The following is a 20,596-nucleotide window of genomic DNA, read 5'->3' on the forward strand; positions in this document are numbered from 1 at the left end:
GCAACCCCCCTGTGTATCATTGCCCTTAGTATCATGATGTAAGGAACGCTCGCCGGTGCTCTTTACAGCGTCTGCATCATCTGCAAAATGGCGGCGCCCAGGGGAAACATGTGGGATGTCGGACGCCGGTGCGTCAAACTGGGTGTGGCGTCAAAAAGTGCAGCATCAATGTGCAACATCAGCACGTAACGTTCTCACACACATTTTGGAGCGAAACTGCCTTAAAAGGATGCCAGAGGCCTACAGACATTGTCTGATAATAACTTCTACTTTGTGTGTTCCTGGGTGCGTTATATTTGATATTGTACTGATTCTGATCCTGACCTCTGCCTGTTATACCGTCTACTGAACTCTTGTTGCCTGAACTGACCCTTTTGCCTGGACTTGACCTTGTTACTCTCTTAACCCTTTGGATACCTCGAACTGGGTGTGTTGCCAACTGCTTCTTCCTTGTTCGTAACTCCATCCGGAGCCTTCGGCCCTGACACATGAGCCCCTCTGAGACAATTGCCCGCACTTTACAAGTTTCAAGAAAAAAAATCACCAATGTTATTGAGTGTATTTTACAGTCTTCAAACAATGGTGCCCTGACCTCTCAAAAGAATTGCTCATTTGTCTTTACCTCCCCAAAAGGCTTGGGCCCAACAGTAACAAGAAATTCCTCTTCATCATCATCACATACTTTCCACAGCTCTTTTTCCAGCCGCCAGTGACTCCTCGGGCCCCTCTTTGAGCTCTAACTTTCCTGCTTTTACATGGGGGAGTGGGCTCTGACTAAGCCAAACGGCATGGAATTCCCTGACAAACCCAGGGAGTGTTCCTACAGGGGAAACATCTGACTGTTTATGCTTCCAAGCACTTTTCCATTTGCTGAGACAAACTTTCCAGCCATCTTTCCCCCAAGCCAACCCACCTGCCACATACACGGCCTTATGTCATGCACAAACGGAGCATGCATAAATGTTTTTACACTTTGCACAGTAAAAGAAATTAAAATCTGTATATTTTCTTTAACAGGTATGTCCAAGCTCATCAAACCTTTGTCTGTTGGGAAGTGATGGGAGTTGGAGGGCTGAGTTCTCATGCCTCTGTTCTATAAAAATATTTCATGTCTAAATGGCCGTGACATTTATAAGAGTATTCTACTTGTTTTGAGAGTAGATTTAATGCTGGAATGTACTGTTTTGCCCCCGCAATGTAGGGAACAATGGGGATGCCAAGGCTCTCCCCACACACAGTGACTTGGGCACAGAGACATAAGTGTACATGTAAAATACTTCTCTGCCCATTTTATTTACTGTATATGGAAACAATTTCTCATAATGAATCTTAATTACATATAAGCCTCACTTGTGACATGTGGCATCAATTCATGGTGCAAAAGCAGCGCTCAGTGTGCCAGTGCCACAAGGCATAATAGGGTGCCAAAAATAAACTTATATATATATAGAGAGGGGGGGGCTAGAAGTGGAGCAAAGTTCTGCAAACATCTTGCTCTGTTGATGTCAAAGAAAAGAAAAACGTTGCACTAAATGAAGGCAAAAACATTGGGCCACCTTTGCTCCCGTTTCCTTTGCACAGAGATAATACAATTGTCTGTAACATGACAGATATAAAAACTGTGACTATGCCAAATACATACAGTGGTCCTGTTTAAACCTTGGAGGTGCAATGAATCTTGTGGACTTCTCAGCTACTTTTGTTTTTTAGGGTTAACGGGATCCCCTTTCTGAGCTTTAGGCTCCTCTCCCCTCTCCCTCTGCTGGTACATTCCACAGCCTGTGCTTGCATGCAAGGGGAGAAGTCACCTCCCTTATAACTATTTTAATCATAGAGGAGGGAGAGGTGGAGTTAGCTCCAAACTTCTCCAATATAGCCAGGGTGGAGTTATCCAATGACAGGGATCAGGGAATATTCGTGCCCCCCTCCCTTAGGTCCAGCCCATCTAGTACAGTTATGCAGAGCACAAGTTTGTTGCACAGAGTCTCTCCCTCTCTGTCACACACACATATCCCATGCTCAACTATTTCTGGCCAGGATCCCAGTAACTAGAATTATCAAAGTGTCTGCTGGATCCCTCGCCACTTGTTTATCTTCCTTCTCCATTTACAACTTGAATAGAAGCAAGGCAGAAGCCCTGCTAAAAGTCTGGCAACATGGCGGACACGACCTTACAGATTATCGAGCAACCCACCACCCCGGAGACTCCTCCGGAGGAGACCACAGATGAACCCAACGAACCCAGTGAACCCATCAAGGCAGACCAGATCAATGGGGTAATGGTGCTAAGCCTTCTTGACAAGATTATAGGTGCAGTGGACCAGATTCAGCTCACTCAGACCCAGTTGGAAGAAAGACAGCAGGAGATGGAAAATGTGGTTGGCAGCATCCAAGGGGAACTTTCCAAGCTAAGCAAATCCCACGCTACCACCAGCAACACAGCCAGTAAGATGCTGGAGAAGGTGAGGAAGGTGAGCGTCAATGTGAAGACGGTGAGACAGAACCTGGAAAAACAGGCAACACAAATCAAAAAGTTGGAGTCCAACGAATCTGAGCTTCTAAGACGCAGAAACTTCAAAGTTATGATTTACCAGGTAAGATCTTAGCGTGGTGGCACAGGTAGGTCTTCTTCTCCTGTCCCACCTATAACTCTTCTGCATGACTGCTCAAATCTATGTCTCCCCATTAGAGACACTTCACTGAACTGCACACATTTGTAGTTACAAATCTAGCTCTCGGTCATTTGCAATATCATTTTTGTTACTAATTTTCACAATGAAACATTTCTCTGATGAGAATAGGACCACACTATGAATGATTTGTTCTTTGTGAACTGCAGCTGTTGGCAAGTGTTGGTTGATATCTCCCGACAGCTAAGCTTAGATACATGCCTAACATTATATTTGCCATTCTGGGTTTATCTTACCAGAGTGTCATACTCCCACGCACACACACTACATTCAACTTTAACTGCTGGATCTCTGGCTCTGGCGAACTACATCTCCCATTTAACCCAAACATTATATTTGCAATGGCACCTTCCCTTTGTTGATATATGAGCTGTTCTTTACAGAAAGACCTATGCTGAAACATCTTTACAAATGAACGTTCTTGTGTTGCACCTGCTGATGCTCAGGATGCTGGGAGTGCTGCTAGTTTTGCACTCATCACTTGAGATTTCATGGTAGAGCCAAGGAAAAACTCAATGCAGGACCTTCTCAATGGGGAACTGTCAGTGGATGCCATCAATTTTATTTTATGTTTTCTTTACTAGTGTTTGAGCTATTAATAATGAATTAGTGTGCTTCCGCAGCCTACCATTCTTACTTACTGGAACCAGCCAATTAAAGGAGGTGAAATCTGTCAGCAACTCACAGCTGGAGTTGTTGGAAAAAGGTTAGGTGGAGAAACCCACAGATACATTTGTTAAACACATGGGCTATCCTGGCCCCTTTGAAAACCGGAAATCCGGCTCTTAAAGTTACAAGGAGCTGCGTTTTGCTGCCCCTGGTAACCCACCGTGTGTTGCCCGGAGTTTCTCAACTCTCATTGGTGCAGTGAGCCAGTTATATAAATATATAACTGGAAGAAAATGACTAAAGGGCTCACTTTTTAATGGAGTGAAAAGTGCAAGAGGCATAAGGACGCCAAGTATTTATCAGCTGGTCAATTCAGGGGGCCCTATAGGATATAGGAGATGCAACTCATTCAACATTATCATAAGAATAGCACACTTGTTAGTTATCTTACAGTATATCCCACTGCACTGCACTACACACATAGGAACAGTTACTACTGTTCTCTGTTATGGAGCAGAACATGAGAGCAAAGTAAAAGGGGCTTCATTGGTTTTTAGCTGCAGAGACAGGACTTCAAGTGGAGTAACTATTGGGGGGCTACTGGAGATGGGGCCCAGTGGGAAGCCCATGGTGCTACAGCGGGGGAAATAATATGTGGGGAGAAGGGGTCTCTGGTTATATCATGGATTTCTTTGGCTAGTATATCTATTTGTATACATACGGAGGAATAGAATGCATGCGTGTTTCATATCATCCTTCCATATATTACTGCTCTGAAGATGATCCGAGCACTTGGCTCTGTTCCTCCATCAATAACGTTTCAGGACAAATAAGGGGAAAAGCCCGGGAGATGCACATTCCCATCACGAATGAAGCAAGGTGCCTGCGATCATTATTATTATTTGTAAAATAGAAGTGTAGTTTGTATGTTGAATGTAGACTGTACAGCTTTGGCTTAAGAGGTTGAACCTGATGGATGTGTAATTTACTACAATATGTTGGTGCTTTATAAATAATAATAAGAATAAAGTATCACATACAGTATATCTGCTAGGTTGATGATTGCAAATATACCTATAACTTTACTAGCGGCTTATAGTCTATATATGTGTTTGTGCTGGTGCAGTAAATGAGAAGGAATGATATAGAATAAACTTTATTCTTTGCTGGTCCATATCAGGGTGTGGCAGGGAGTAGATTTACTGAGGCTTCGGGCATTGCCCCTTGTACATTGTGATCTGATCAGTCACGAGGGTCTCTGGGGGCCACGCTCCTTAGTAACCTACTAACAGTTGCTCATGTTAAAGGGGAGGCCTTATATATCACCAGGGTTATTACTGGTTTTGCTTGTAATTAGATTATGCCAAGAACAACACAGCCCAGTGCAATTCCAATTCTGCCATTATACACATTATATTGTGTAGAAACAATTTACCTCCTGTTATTCAAACTGCTGCTGCACAATAGCATTTTACTACTGCGGGTGCCCAGCTCTCCATATTTCCCTGTACAAATATACAACGGGATCCCTAGAGTGCGGCAGTCACCAGCCAGCAAAGGGGGCCCCAATAATTGTAAAGGACAATTTGCAGGTTGCAAAGGGACAGGGTGAACTTGTGGGAGATCAGAGGGGATTTGGGTTGTTTTTTAGGCAATGTTTAGGAATAATTGATGTCGCTGGGTGGGTCAGAGGCATGGTCATAAGTCTATGGGGCTATTTCCCCATTGTACCCAAATAATGACACACTAATGCTGCTTTCCTGCTGGAAGTGATACTTTTCCTATTGAGAACACTGTGGCCACAATGTGTGTCTGATTTAAGAATAAACATTTTTATTGCTTTGCTTTGCTCATGACATTCACCCCACAACACCTTTGTCCAACATGCTCACCTATGGGCTCATCCATTTGGATCCAACGGGCCAATAATTGGATCATAACAGAGGCCAATGCAGGCCATTAGGAGAGGAACACGTTAATGAGACCAGGCGGCCCTCGGCCTTAGACAATCTGTAAACCTGCGCAATAGATGCCTGGCTTCTGATGGAAATCTCCAGGCTTTATAGCGATAATATAGTGTCTTCTTCACAGAATTCCAAGGTAAATACACAAAGTAGTGCCCATTGAGCAGGCTGTGATGGATGCAATGTCTGAAGTATTCACATGCAAGGTTATTGGTGAAACCTGCAACTGCCAGCATATCTAAACTGCCAGTTATTCCACAGTTCACTTGTGTCATGGTGGCACTACCGTGTCAGTTATCAGACCAGGCTGGGTGGGAGCATTAGTTCTGCCACAAGTTGTCAGGAGCACATATGGGAACAAATGGCACCAATGTACACAAATTTAGTACTTTGCACTTGCCAAAGAAAAAGAGGTTTGGGGTGCCATGCTTTCACAAATATATTGTGATCACATGGCTTTTTACCCCAGAAATGGCCATACCCTTGAAAATCGGAGGACTGGAGACTCCACCATGAGCAATAAAGCTCAGTCAGTTGTTGACCGGGATATTCTGATTGATATTGACTCAAGTGTCATTTTCTTCATATTTAGAATTTTGTTTTTCAAACTAAAACTGGGAAAAGTCGCAGCAGTGCATTTGTGTGATTATTCAGCTTTTTACAAATCTCAGAAATCAGTTGGTGAGATTTTAGTCAAAAGCTGTGGAGTTAGTCCCTCCAGACCGATTATTCGCCTTTGTATTAGGCCCTTAAAGGGGCTGTTTATCTTTGAATCAACTTTTAGTATGATGTACACAGTGATATTCTGAGATAATTTGCAATTGGTGGTTTTTGTTTTTTTAATTATTTCGCTTTTTGTTCGTTAGATCCCATTTGCACCCATTTGGTTGCTGGGATCCATATCAACCAAGCAGTTGTTTGAATAAGAAACGAGAATATGAAAAGTCATACAAAAATGACAATAACAATAAAATTGAATTCCTTTCAACCTTCTTCCAGCCATAGGGTTTCAGCAGCGGGTGTGATGATTGCTCCTCATAGAAATCAATTGTTATCAGGTTGGAGAGATAAAAAGTCTGTTCTATTATAATTGACGATGAAGTTGAGGGTTGCAATAGAAGAGAATTTACGTGAGACAGAGCTGAAATCCCAAGTCTCCCAGGAAACATGGTGGATAATTGAATAAAGGGGTTTATATTGCAGCAAGTAGAAGGTAGAGTCCTTAGGCTTCATTTGTGCAGAAAACAAGGGGTCCTTGTTAGAGATGGGTGTCAAGCACATACCTGGCATACATTTCCATCTTAGACAATGCTGCTCTTGCTCACGGCTCACACATAACATTCTACTTGTAACTGCTTTTGGAAGCGGATTCACTTATTTGTATTACACTGATTTATATATTTGAGTCAACGAATTAAATCTTTATGCTGCCCTCGTTTGTCTGACGGGATTGGACTGAGCCACCTAGGGCCTATCAGAACCTGACATCCAGGGCCAAATGGTGAAAAAGCAAATGTTACAGGTATAATATATGTCATTGGTAAGTAATGGATAATGGATAATGGTATAGTAAGTGACCTCTACTGCTCTGACCCTGTAGTCCTAGTGAGGCCCAGATTTGTGGAAAGGCCACCAAGGCCTGGACCTAGGGCAGCAGGATTTTAGGGGTAGGCATGCTGCCCAACCACATCCACATTGGTACAGAAACACTGGAGATGCACAGGAGATTCAATAGATATTTCAATTTCACGTGTGCAAATCCCCATTGCTCAGGTTCCGATGATGAAAAATTGCTTGAAGAGGGGGAGGACAGGGCCGATGAACGGCAGCGGGTCTAGGGGTGCCCACTATATAAATCCTACCCTGGTCCTATTCTCTCTATACTCCTGGGCCCCAACAAATGAAATTATTTTATTAGTCTACTTGCAATGTGCAGAATAAGCGGATTGCTTGCTATGTGTTACTCTCCAGGGGCCCCGCTGTATTGTGTGGGCCCTGGATTTACATTGTGGGCACCCCTAGGCCCACTGCCATTCGTCACCCCTGTTCCCTCCCCCCTTTATTTGTGCAAATTTTCATCATCAATGGGGATCATCAAATGATTGTATCTCCAGCACATCCCCAGTGTTTTTGAACCAATGTGGGTACAGTTGGGCAACATGCCGCCCCCCTAAAATCCTGCCCCCCTAGGCCTGGGCCTAGGTGGCCTTTCCACAAATCAGGCGGGGCTGAGAGCTAAAAGCCAAGCCAGTGAATAACTTCCTGCATGGAGATTAAAAGGGCAGGGGTATCATATGGCATAAATGAGTGAAGTTTATTGACTGGACAGACATTTGTACCGTGTGGAGGAACAAGAATTTCATGCCCCGAGGAGTAAACACTACTTGGCAGCAGAGCTACACAAGCCTATGGCAATCACACCTTGCTTAGGAACTAAAGGACAAGTAACATAAAAAAGAAATATTTTATATCTGTTTTCACAACGGGACACTCTTTCCCTTTGTTGGACTCTGCTCAAGATGCCGGATATTGATTTGCAAGTCAAATGAGAAACATTTTTACTGTTTTATTAGATCTGCCCTTTAAGTGTTTTCCACTTGTTGTCAATTCTTCACCATTTCTAGAACGTATGATAGTTTTGTGCTTTCTGCCTAATTACTTAATAAAAAAATACTTTGTTATTTAGGGCTTTGTTTTTAGCAACAGATAAAAGAGGAGCCATTTACAAATGCTGCATTTGCCTTTGTAATTCATTCATGGAAAACGTCCAGCATCCAGGGCCTAACTGCACCCAGAATCTGAATAACATGCAAGTTGCAGGGTGGGATGGGGGTGCTCATTTATGTAGAGGGAATCTAAACTTTTTTTCAGTATGTGGACAAAATAATTTTCCTAAAGGTTAAGGGGGGGCTAAAAAGATTTTACTGAACCCAGTAACCCCCCTTTAAGTCAATTGGCCTTTGTATAAGAAAAACATAAAGAGAGAGATTTTGTGGTGGGCATTAGAATGGGTGCTAGGAGGATATAGGGGAGCGGGCCCCTGTTAAGTCCTCTCCTTTGCTCCACACTGGGGACTGTAAGCAGACACTAAATTGGTGTTCACTTGGCAGGAGCTCCAATCCATATTTAGCTCTGTGATTCATGTCCCAGGCACGCAAGATCCCATCGCTTCTCCAGCCTACGGGAACTGACCATTTGCTGCTCTCCCAGAGACAACCACAATCTGCCTGTTCATCTTTCATTCACTGACACAGGGGCCCCCCGGGGAGCTGAACATACCACTGTCCTTAGGGCACCTCTAGGGACCCACCCAAATCTGCACTGACACTCATTAACCTGCCAAATATCCACACGGATTCTCCACTGAATTGTTTCAAATGCAAGCTGCGTGTGTTATTGAATTGTATGATTGCTCAGAAGTGCTGGGAGTTGCAATCCAGAAGCAACGTTGCAGTTTGTAGTTCTATCCAGCAGATCATGTGTATCACATCCATTATATATCTACGTACTAGGAATGTTATAAGTGCCACCCTCTTATCATATTACGGAGCATTCCGAGAGTCAAACAGTCAAATATTTGGATTTATGAGTTACGCATGTGTGTGGCCTTTGAAGCTGAGAAAGGATTGAGAATAGAAGGGAAATATAAGATACAATATTACAGAGAACGACAGGGCCGCAACATATCAAACTGCAAATTTGTACATAAAATAAAGAGAATTTATGGGCTGATTTGCCAAGACGTAACATTTAGTCTCAATGACAAATCAGGTTTCTTCAGCAGATCCAGACTTGTGGATATTTACTTGTCTGTTCTGCATTATTTCTTCATATACATTTGGGTGCTTAATACAAGCAAGGCACACGTCTGTGGAAAGAGTGTGAACAACGTTCTTGCCCATTTTTGTGAAAATTCTGTGAAAAACCCATGAAGAGATGCGACTAGAAACACGTAGAATTATGATTTATGTGCCCTTTAGTAGGACTTTACAAGTAGAGGTGACTAGGCCTTAATGTTGGATATCGAGTGCACCTGGGGCAGCTGAGGGTTTGTTTTAGTTGGGGACCCCTTTAATAGGGACCTTCCTGACTTGCCAGGTAATTGCATTTGCTATGGAGCACTTTTATTTTATATTTGGCTCCCTGAGCCAGGCCTGATTGTCACAGAGCAGGGCAAAGTGTGAATACCTACAGGTTATATATACACAAGAGATATACACACAAGAGATCTATATATACAGTACATGATATGTATACACAGGATATAGTTGGAACAAGTAGAAGCAAGCATTGGTCTATTTAAAATAACGCACAGAAGATGCTCCCTTACCAACCTCAGATGAGAGTGCAGCCAGACAGAGCGCTCTAATCCCTTGAGGTTGCGAGTGTGCGATGTGACGAGAGACAGTTTACAGTTGTAGAAATGTGTTATGACAACGGTTACTGTGGAAGGAAGAGAATTCCAGGAGTCAGAGCTGGAGCTGATTGTGGTAACACACCAGTGATACAACGACAATACTCATATAAAGAGAGAAAGACGCAATTCCTAAAGTGCCAGTTGCTGTAAAATCAATGTATACAAATAAGGAGCTTTACTATAAAGTCACTCTGTACTTTGCAGGATCCCACCATTTCATTCTCATGTTAATGGACTAACCTTATTGAATCCATATTAAACAACCTGAGGCTGATGTGCATCTATCCAGAGTAGCAGCAGCAGTTACTGTTACATGGTTATTATAAAGCCAGTCATACAGGGGCAGATTTTAGGGGCTGATTTAGCCCCATCAGACCAAGTTGACAGCCTATCTGCCCATGTAGGCCCTATCAGATGGACGATCTAGTAGATATCTGGCCAAATATTGTCCAGATGTCTATCGTACAGGTTTAAAACCCCCATTGGGTTGAAGATTGTCCAGTTGATGTGATCCAACTGCTATCAGTCATCACAAGGTGACCTCATTGGGTTGGGGAGGTCACCACACTTGGCCATGCACAGATCTAGTTGCTATGGGTAACAGCACAGGTAACCCTATTGTGCCTGACTAAAGTCTCTCCAGCCACTGGTCCCATTGATACATGAATTGCAGCTATTTCTCTGATACTAATGTGGGAGAAGCCGGGACAGGGGCGTCTGTAAATAGTGTTGCACATCAACTTATTTCTGGCATTTCTGCAAACACAACAGTTATTTTTAAAGTAACATCTCAGCCATGTCTATGGGTCCCTGAGGCTTTAGCTTTTCCTCCTCAGCAGAGAAATATGTCGGTGCTGTTGTGGAGCTCAGTCGTTTCTAATCAACCTGTAGGAACCTTGTTTTTCCCAGAACTATTTGGGCTCATTGTTTAGCAGCCGACACCCTCCCCAGTTCTCCCCATTGTTCTCTCATTTTCCCTTTAGATCCTAATTGCAAAAACAGATTCTATGTTCTAGATGTTGCTGGGCAGGGCACCAATAACTGGACAAAACATCAGCTGGATTTGTATTTGAGCATTTACTGTGTCCTGTCATTCATTCTTTGCTGAACACTCACCCAGACCATGGACAATCACTATTTATTGGATGTTTGACCTTGAAATGCCAGGGCCTCTCTAGACATTCATATACCCATGCAAAACGTATCCTATAGCTTATCTGACTGCACCATTGCATCTCCAGTGGGCCCCAAGGGTGTTCAGGCCTGGGTGCAATTCCCTGCACCCCTGGTAGCTCCACCAATGTCACCTGGTGAACATGACAATATCAGGAGCTGGGCATTTTATCCACGGATTGCTGCCCACCAATACAATTGATCCATAATTGGCAACCATTTAATATATATACACACACTCAGATCCTAGAAATCCCAGTATTTTGGTCCAATTGGTGACCTTTATCAAGGGAAAATAAACGCTTGAATCAACTGCTGTTTGATTTTGAAGATGTGAGGGTGCCATGCTTTACTCTACAAGCTACTTGTTTCAGTAGCACCCAGGCCTCTACTCAGTATGGAGGGTGAACCTCGTTGTGTGTGTGTGTGTGCTGTATATATTACTGTCTTCTACTGAAGTCATGTGTTGGTTCCTTGTGTGTTATTTGCCACAATTTGTCTTGGTCAGTTCCAACATTCTAGTGGGATAAAAACCCCAAATGTGCACTTCAACTTGTACAGTCGGGTCAATGATCTAGCACTTTTGCCCAGCCAAACCTGTATTTCCCATCAAACAAAGCAATGGATGAGAGCATCACAATACCATCCGTTGGTCTGAACAAGTCCATACCTTTTCAAAATTTTTAAATACCCCCAACACCTGTGCCTAATAGGGACTTGTATGGGACTAACTGTGCAACAGCATCACTTCTTCTAACCTTTGACAAAGGCCCATTTTCCTTGCACTGAGATCTTAGTGCTGGAAACATCCAATGTAGAGCCCGCATGAAACCACTAGCATGGTGTAGGAATATATTTAGTCATATTTTGTTGCCTCGCAACACTCAAACTACTTGGAAGTGTTTGTATGGAAAAAGCACTTTACTAGAGGTAAATTGTTTCTCTAATAATAATGATGTTAATGTATTGGGACATGTTTATAGTCAGTGTTATTGACGTATGTACACCAGGGATTTACTGGATTGCATTTTGAAAAACTGTAATAATAATAATAATAATTCACATTTACTGCAAATGGTGTGGTTAAATGACAAAGTGAGCTGCTATTGCAGTGCTGCCTTAACTGTGGGCTCTCAGCGGTGTCTGGTGGCCCCACTTGAAGGCCACTTAGGGTGAGAGTGGGAACTGATAGTTTATTTACTCTTTTTGATACCCCAGTAAACACAGGAGAGATCCTCTTACAAACAAGCTTCTTCATGTACTGTATATATGAACTTGTTATGAGCTAAAGGCCAATCAAGGTCTGGAGAATAAGGGGCCTGAACCTAAAAAGTCTGCAGACCTTGCCCAGGCTCTGTGTTGTTTTAGACACCCTTGAGCTGATTACTTAAAACTGATATTGAGGTTGATTTGTGACTCCCACTCATTTATTTCCCACCATGCCTTGCAGTTTACTTGGGATTATATGAATTCCCTACTCCATTACCCTTGTATCCTGTTATCTCCTCTTTCTGATAGTCTGGGGCCCATGCACCCCATATTATACTTGGGCATCACTTGCATTTATGACCCTCTTCTATCATCTATCTGGTACTCTGTTGTCCAATAACTGTAACCCACCCCCCAAAATGATATGTTCCAAAAAGAGAAATATTTACACCTGGTCGGCCGAACCTCAGCAAAGGCTAAAAAAAGTCTTATGTTTGGCCACATCTAGTAACCCACAGCCACTAATCACCTATTTGTTTCCCAGCAGCTGACTAGTAAATGTATCTGTCATTAATGCCATTACTCCCTATGTGTAGAGTACATTTACTCTTGTAGGTAAGTTGTGCATTGAGAGCCATGCAATAACTCTGTGTGGCCCTCTGCATTCCCTTTTGCCCCCAGCAACGCTATTAGCTGCTTTTGGGCCCCTGTGTCGGGCCCCTGTGTCAATGTGATGGATATAAGCAGCTGCCTCAGAACAAGCTCATTGTCCCCTCTTGGCCCTGAAAATCTGTCATCACCAAATAGGCCACTGCTTGTTATGCACAATCTTTGCACTTGTAGCTGTAGCTCAACTACATTCCAAGCACTTTTCTCCAGCCCATTGCTGTATATCATCTCAAATCACTTCTCATTATAATTAATGGAAATTTCAGGGGGATTTGTTTGGTCACATGTGAGCACATAGCACCCCAAAACACAGAAGGCATTTTTGGCAACAGCTGCTTCCATAGATATACTGTATAATGGCCTCTTATTATTCAAGTTTAGTGGGCCCTGAAAAAGGAGGAGACTTTCTAGGAATGGACTAGGTTTGGGGCAAATTTTGGATGTGTTATGGTATTTAGACAAACCTTTTTTTTTACCTGGGTTATTACTCTACTATTGACCTTGGGCCCTGATTAAGGACACAGTCAATATTATTTCTGATGTTTAGAGATGTCGCGAACTGTTCGCCGGCGAACTTGTTCGCGCGAACATCGGGTGTTCGCGCTCGCCGGAAGTTCGCGAACGTCGCGCGACGTTCGCCATTTTGGGTTCGCCATTGTTGGCGCTTTTTTTTGCCCTCTCACCCCAGACCAGCAGGTACATGGCAGCCAATCAGGAAGCTCTCCCCTGGACCACTCCCCTTCCCTATAAAAACCGAAGCCCTGCAGCGTTTTTTCACTCTGCCTGTGTGTGCTGAAGAGATAGTGTAGGGAGAGAGCTGCTGCCTGTTAGTGATTTCAGGGACAGTTGAAAGTTTGCTGGCTAGTAATCGTTTTGATACTGCTCTGTTATTGGAGGGACAGAAGTCTGCAGGGGTTTGAGGGACATTTTAGCTTAGGTAGCTTTGCTGGCTAGTAATCTACCTTCTACTGCAGTGCTCTGTATGTAGCTGCAGTGGGCAGCTGTCCTGCTTCTGATCTCATCTGCTGACTGCTGCAATAACAGTAGTCCTTGTAAGGACTGCTTTTATTTATTTTTTTGTTGTTTTACTACTACTACTACTACTACTATAAGAGCCCAGTGCTATTAGTCTAGCAGTGTTGGGGAGTGGGACTGGTGTGCTAATCTGCTGCTCCTAGTAGTTCAGCAGCACCAACTTTAATTTTTTTTTTTTAATATTCATTTTTTTTTATTTTACTTTTTTTTATTTTACTACCGCTGTAGTAGTGTATAAGTTGACCTTTTAGGCATTATTTGCCCTGTAGGCATTATTTGCACACTGTTTTCTTCAACCCGCCATCTAGCTGTGTGACCTTGTTCACATTCTGTCTAAATATCCATAATATTACCGTCTCCAGAAAAAACACCGGAGTGACTTTTTTCAAGCAGCATTCATATATTTTACGTAATCCGTATCCACCGCTGTAGTAGTGTATACGTTGACCTTGTAGGCATTATTTGCACAGTGTTTTCTTCAACCCGCCATCTAGCTGTGTGACCTTGTTCACATTCTGTCTAAATATCCATAATATTACCGTCTCCAGAAAAAACACCGGAGTGACTTTTTTCAAGCAGCCATAATATATTTTACGTAATCCGTATCCACCGCTGTAGTAGTGTATACGTTGACCTTGTAGGCATTATTTGCACAGTGTTTTCTTCAACCCGCCATCTAGCTGTGTGACCTTGTTCACATTCTGTCTAAATATCCATAATATTACCGTCTCCAGAAAAAACACCGGAGTGACTTTTTTCAAGCAGCCATAATATATTTTACGTAATCCGTATCCACCGCTGTAGTAGTGTATACGTTGACCTTGTAGGCATTGTTTGCCCAGTTTTTTTGGCCGCAGCCACTGAAGCACAGAGGCCAGAAAAAATATGTCATATAAATGCTGAAAATAGTCATTTTTTGCCATACGTTGACTCAACGTATATGGCAAAAAATGACTATTTTCAGCATTTATATGGCATATTTTTTCTGGCAACTGTGCTTCAGTGGCTGCAACCAAAAAAACTGGGCAAACAATGTCTACAAGGTCAACGTATGGCGAAAAATGACTATTTTCAGCATTTATATGGCATATTTTTTCTGGCAACTGTGCTTCAGTGGCTGCAACCAAAAAAACTGGGCAAACAATGTCTACAAGGTCAACGTATGGCGAAAAATGACTATTTTCAGCATTTATATGGCATATTTTTTCTGGCAACTGTGCTTCAGTGGCTGCGTCCAAAAAAACTGGGCAAACAATGCCTACAAGGTCAACGTATGGCAGTTGTTTAAAGAGAACAGTAGATTACTAGCCAGCAAAGCTACCTAAGCTAAAATGTCCCTCAAATCCCTGCAGACTTCTGTCCCTCCAATACAGAGCAGTATCAAGCAGATTACTAGCCAGCAAACTTACTATCATCTGTCCCTGAAATCACTAACAGCTCTCCCCCTACACTATCTCTTCCAAGCACACACAGGCAGATTTTTCAGATACATTTTGCCCTTGATCCCCCTCTGGCATGCCACTGTCCAGGTCGTTGCACCCTTTAAACAACTTTAAAATCATTTTTCTGGCCAGAAATTTTTTTTTTAGATGTTAAAGTTCGCCTTCCCATTGAAGTCTATGGGGTTCGCGAACCGTTCGCGAACCGCTCGCGTTTTTGCGCAAGTTCGCGAATATGTTCGCGAACTTTTTTTCCGACGTTCGCTACATCCCTACTGATGTTGGCCCTAGAGACAATTCCTGACATTTTAAGGCATATTTATTGCTCTGCCTTGGGGTACTTGGCGTGCATACTTACCTTTCCATGAATACAAATCAAAATTCCGTGGATATACTTCTGTGGTGCTCTATCTGAGAACTATGCTGCTCCTCAACTCCTTATACATCTTGATAATAACCAGGCAATCAGATGCCACTGACTTCGCAAAATGTGCTCACAATTTGTGCTTTATTAAGAAGTGTGGAGATCTTATTAAAGCACAAATTGTAAGCACATTTTGCGAAGTCTGTGCCATCTGATTGGGTGGTTATTATCTAGATACTTACCTTTGCAACCTATCTAAAGAGAAAATAAAATGAACAAGTAAAAAAGGAATTACAGGCCATTTACAGAATCTTTCTTCTCATTTGTTCTCTCATTGTTTCATTAGAAGCAATGGAACCCGGGTATAGGTTTCACGTTTGTAATAATGCAATTAAAAGTTAGTATTCAACAAGTGTCAGCTCTCAACAAGTGTGTTCTGAGCTGAACAGAATATCTCTCTCCAGTTCAGCTGTGTATTGCTCCCTGATTTGGGTGTGGGAGAAAGCAAAACGTTTCTGTGTTTATAGAGAATTCTGGCACAGGAGTAAGAAATGGAAAATACTGCGTGGATGGAAAAAAATCCCTCTGGCTGCCAGCTGAGCAAAGCAATAAATTGGGTAACTCCGGCTTCAGTTTAAAGTGATGGATAAACAGAGTTGTGAGTGAGGAGCATTCAGAGCCGGCTTGCTTCTAATAGAAACCCATGATCAGACCTTCTCTTGTTGGATACTGATGATAGGAACTTCTCTCCTTTGAATTTGGATTGAATTATGAGTATATAATGACATTTTTGGGAAGCAAGTGGGTTGTGCTCCCACTAATCTAAAAGATTGTCAGTGAGGAACAACCGGTTTTGGTACATAACACCAGTACAGAATTGTTAGCTGAAATTCCCATACACAGAGCAATAATGGTCAGCTAATGTGGTTGAAAGCTCTTGACCAGCCATCTCATTTGCTTGTGTGACCAACGTTAGGTCCAATATAACAAATGCATAGCTGTGGCTCAGAAGAAATGAGGTGTTATTGCTATACATGTATATAAGTAAAGTATTTATATGTTGTCTAACAATTATCATTTTCCTCCCTCCAGGATGATGTAAAATTGCCTTCCAAGCTCAGCATCAGCAAAAATCTAAAGGACACTGAAAAGCAAGACGTCGCTGAAGAAGGTCAGCAAAATGAGAACAAGGCAGAGGAGGAGGATGAGGACAAAATCCAGTTATCGTCTGATGAGGAGGTGGAAGTAGAAGAGATCATTGAGGAGTCAAGGGCTGAGCGCATCAAGAAAAGTGGAATGCGGCGTGTAGATGACATAAAGAAAGTTTTCTCCAAAGAAAAAATGGAAAAAACCAAAGTGAAGACCAAGGAGAAAATGGAAAAAACCAAAGTGAAGACCAAAGAAAACCTGGAAAAGACCAGGCAAAACCTGGAAAAGACCAGACACAATCTTGAGAAGAGAATGAACAAGTTGGGAACTAAGATTGTGACATCAGAAAGAAAGGAGAAGATGAAGACCTCTAGGGACAAATTAAAAAAGTCCTTCACACCTGACCATGTTGTTTATGCCCGTTCTAAAACTGCCGTCTACAAAGTGCCCCCCTTCACCTTCTATGTGAAGAAGATCCGAGAAGGGGAGGTTGAAGTGCAAGCCACGGAGATGGTGGAGGTTGGAGGGGAGGATGAAGAGGAAGAAGAGGAAGGAGCTGAGCTGTTGAGAGGCGAGAGCCCTGATCCCCACTCTCTGCTGCAAATCACAGAGGACCCTGATGCTGTTCTGGCTGAAAGAAGTGACAGCGACTAAGTGGTCACCATCCTCCTTCCACGTGGACAACTCTGTTAATAACCTTTTTTCACTTTGCAAACCAACTTTCTTTTCATATTCACACATATCTTTCCTCTTAACTTTTGCAGCTCTTAAAACACAAAGAAAAAAATATATAAACCCCCCAATCCATGTATATAATCATCGCCCTAGCATTACATGGTTAACATGGTCCCGTCACATCCCTCCACATATATCCACTGTGCAGCTACTTTCTCTTTGTTCCTTTGTTCCGTCTCTGCTCTACAGACAACAACACAGGAGACAAGCAGAGTAACACTGGTAAAATAACATTTGTGTATCATAATCATAGGCAATAGTCAGGACCTCACTGTTGACCGACATTTCTGCCTTTGCTACCGCTTTCAGAATACAGCCACAGCCGTGACCGATACCCATATATTTAAGGATGAGCAGTGAGGATGGGATAAGCAGTGTCTTGAAGTATTGATGGTCTTTTTTATTACCTAAGCAATAACATGACTTGCCTCAATGCTTTTTCATCCATATCCCCATAACAGGCTTCATTAGAGCTTGGTGGGTTAAAACCTACTCAATTAATTTGAAGAGTTTGTATTATTATCTATAGAGAATGGAGGCCCCTATCTCTGTCAGTTGCTGCTTCTCAAAACCAAGGCCTTGATAAAAGCCGTGGGGTGGGGGCAATAGAAAGGCTGTTAGTCCCACCATAAATGCAACTTTGGGCTGTGCCCAACTCTTACTTCCTCCCAACTCTGTGGCTGTTTGTTTTGAGTTTTTCCTGTCTGTTTTGTACATCACTGTCAAATATATAACCCTACTCATCATCAAAAAACTCATAATAAAGAGAAGAACAAAGACTGGTGGTTTGATAGGAGTGCAGTTATTTAGGGAATGGAACGATGAATGATTTGCAGCAGGTTGTGGCATGTTCTATAAGTTCTATATTAAAGTATGTTGCTGTAGGGAGTGTAGCTGAAATGGAGTTGACACCACTCAAATGGGTCAAGGAAGAATTGTGAATGGAGTTGGCGTCTTTCACATAGTGGTTGCTCACTGTAAGCAATGGCCTCGTATTGCCTATACCCAATGTAAAGAAACACATATGGGAGTTAGCAATAGGCCATGCTTCCAATTAAGTCTTGAGGGAGTGTCTGTATATTTTGCTTAAAGTAAAGCAATATGTTGACCTAAAAGAAACAAATATCAGATAATCATCTTTCCAGGCAAGGATGTAAATGTTCCATAATAAAAGTGTTAAAGCCTGTATGATAACCGTCTCCTAAGCAAAACTGTCATCTCCTTCATCCAGACAATAGATGTACAGTTTCCAGTGCAACGTTCTTCATCATATTATGAAATGTTTATGGTATATTCTGCACTGTGGGGTTATATAGAAGAAAGAGGTCATATTTCTACAAACTAATTTCCACTAGAACCGCAGAAATAAGTGATAGTCATGTAGGTCAGTGGAACTTAAGTCTATGGTTTACCAGCTTCATCTCACCAGAGGCCAAAGTAATATGTTGGGGGTTATAGTAGAGAGGTTGCAGGAGAGTCACACGTGCGAGTACCCTTGCTCTGTCTCTCTCTTCTTTCTTTAATTGCAAACACATGAGATAATTCTTTTCGGTATTTAAATACAGTATCATTTAGTCTTTGTCCTGGGAAGTGTATATGCTGAGTGCCCAACATACACAGCAAGGAGATCCAAACTGTTGTAAGAATTAACATCTGGGTGAGGGTTCTGAAGGGAAATTAAGTGATTCTTGGATGAAATTGTGGGCTGATTGTACTGTTATGTATGAATTTGGAGTAAAGGGGATGCAAAATGATTGCTATGATATTAGAAACATATTTCAACGTAATCGCTAGTTAGTAGTTTTAGATAAACCATCAACAAAAGAACAATGACTCCCCCCTTCTGTTCCATTGTGCAGTCTTGTGCAGTCTTGGCATCTCAGAAGAGGAGAATGTAAGGACAGAACCATATCCCGGATATACGGCGGCATTGAATGACTTTGTTTTCTTCCTTTAAACTGCCTGTAAGCGCTGAACATGATAACAATAAAAATGCCAGTGGCACAGAACAGCCCTTGTGTTTCTAGATGTATAACCACATGCATAATGCCATGCCACTAACTTGCTCCATCCTCATGTCAATCATTGTTTTTAGCTGCCTTCTACATTAGTATTCTAGTTTAACCACTCTGTTTAACCAGAGTTGGGCCAAGTATACCAATGTGCAATGCAGTAGCAGAGGTTTTATGAAGATTTCTGACCCTGTTATTGATAGATATTTGGATCTGAACAACAAAACAACTATGTACCCCAATAAATATTTATATTTGGGGCAGCTGCCTGTTCCTATTTTGTATATGCAAGTAGGACTGTGAGTGCTCTCCTATAAGTTGCTTCTATGTTGCTGATTTCACTACTGGGTCCATTGATGAGAAGACACCAAGCCCTTTCCATTCCACCTCCCTGCCTTGTGTCATGTCCATTGCTCTTATGTAACATGTAATTATTATGGATTTAACAATAAGCAATAAGAAGCAAATTGTCCTTTCTGATCCCACTGCCCAGCAAGTAGCACGGGTGCCAACTGCCAGAATAATTCCTGGGGAGAATCTCAGTCCTTTATGGTTGTGTAATACACTATGACAGTTTTGAGTACATCACTTTTGCATGATTTGCTTGCAGAAATAAACATATCATTTTGGAAATAACAGCAATTATGGTTATTTAATGAACCCTTATTCTTAAGTCTTTTCATTCTGGTTAAGGAAAAGTCAAGTGTATTACATATATATGAATTATAATACAGGTATGGGATCTGTTATAATTCCACCCTAACCAAGTACAGCTTGTATTCTTATGGTACTCAGGGGTCCCTTCATTAACTAGACTCAATCATATCAGGGATCTGCCACACACCACTATGAGGGACTGAAGCAAAGATTTCCAGTCCATTCTCTGCATAAGTCCAGTTTGTAGAACCCGACTCACATGTATTCTCTATATATGAGATATGATGGCACCCGTATCTAGCTAAATGCTCAATGTGTGGCTTTATAGCAGAGTAGATAATAACAATGGGATCAAAAACCTTCAGATTTAAGTACTAACAGGTCTTCTTTCCCCCATTCCTCTTCCCAGGTTTGATATTTACTGGGTTCTTCTAATTCTGGTTCTCCGTCTTTTGTCTTTCCATTCATGTGAAT

General features: G+C 42.2%; 1 protein-coding gene across 1 annotated transcript; it reads left to right on the forward strand.

Moving 5' to 3' along the window:
• Positions 1–1,980: 1,980 nt before the first annotated feature.
• On the forward strand, positions 1,981–19,462 carry cavin1.S (caveolae associated protein 1 S homeolog). The gene is made up of 2 exons (XM_018237920.2): positions 1,981–2,594; positions 16,662–19,462. The coding sequence occupies exons 1-2, from the start codon at positions 2,157–2,159 to the stop codon at positions 17,370–17,372; spliced, it is 1,149 nt and encodes a 382-aa protein (XP_018093409.1). The 5' UTR covers positions 1,981–2,156; the 3' UTR covers positions 17,373–19,462.
• The last annotated feature ends 1,134 nt before the right edge of the window (positions 19,463–20,596 follow it).

The sequence above is a fragment of the Xenopus laevis genome, chromosome 9_10S, assembly GCF_017654675.1.
Source record: "Xenopus laevis strain J_2021 chromosome 9_10S, Xenopus_laevis_v10.1, whole genome shotgun sequence".
NCBI classification, from domain to species: domain Eukaryota; kingdom Metazoa; phylum Chordata; class Amphibia; order Anura; family Pipidae; genus Xenopus; species Xenopus laevis.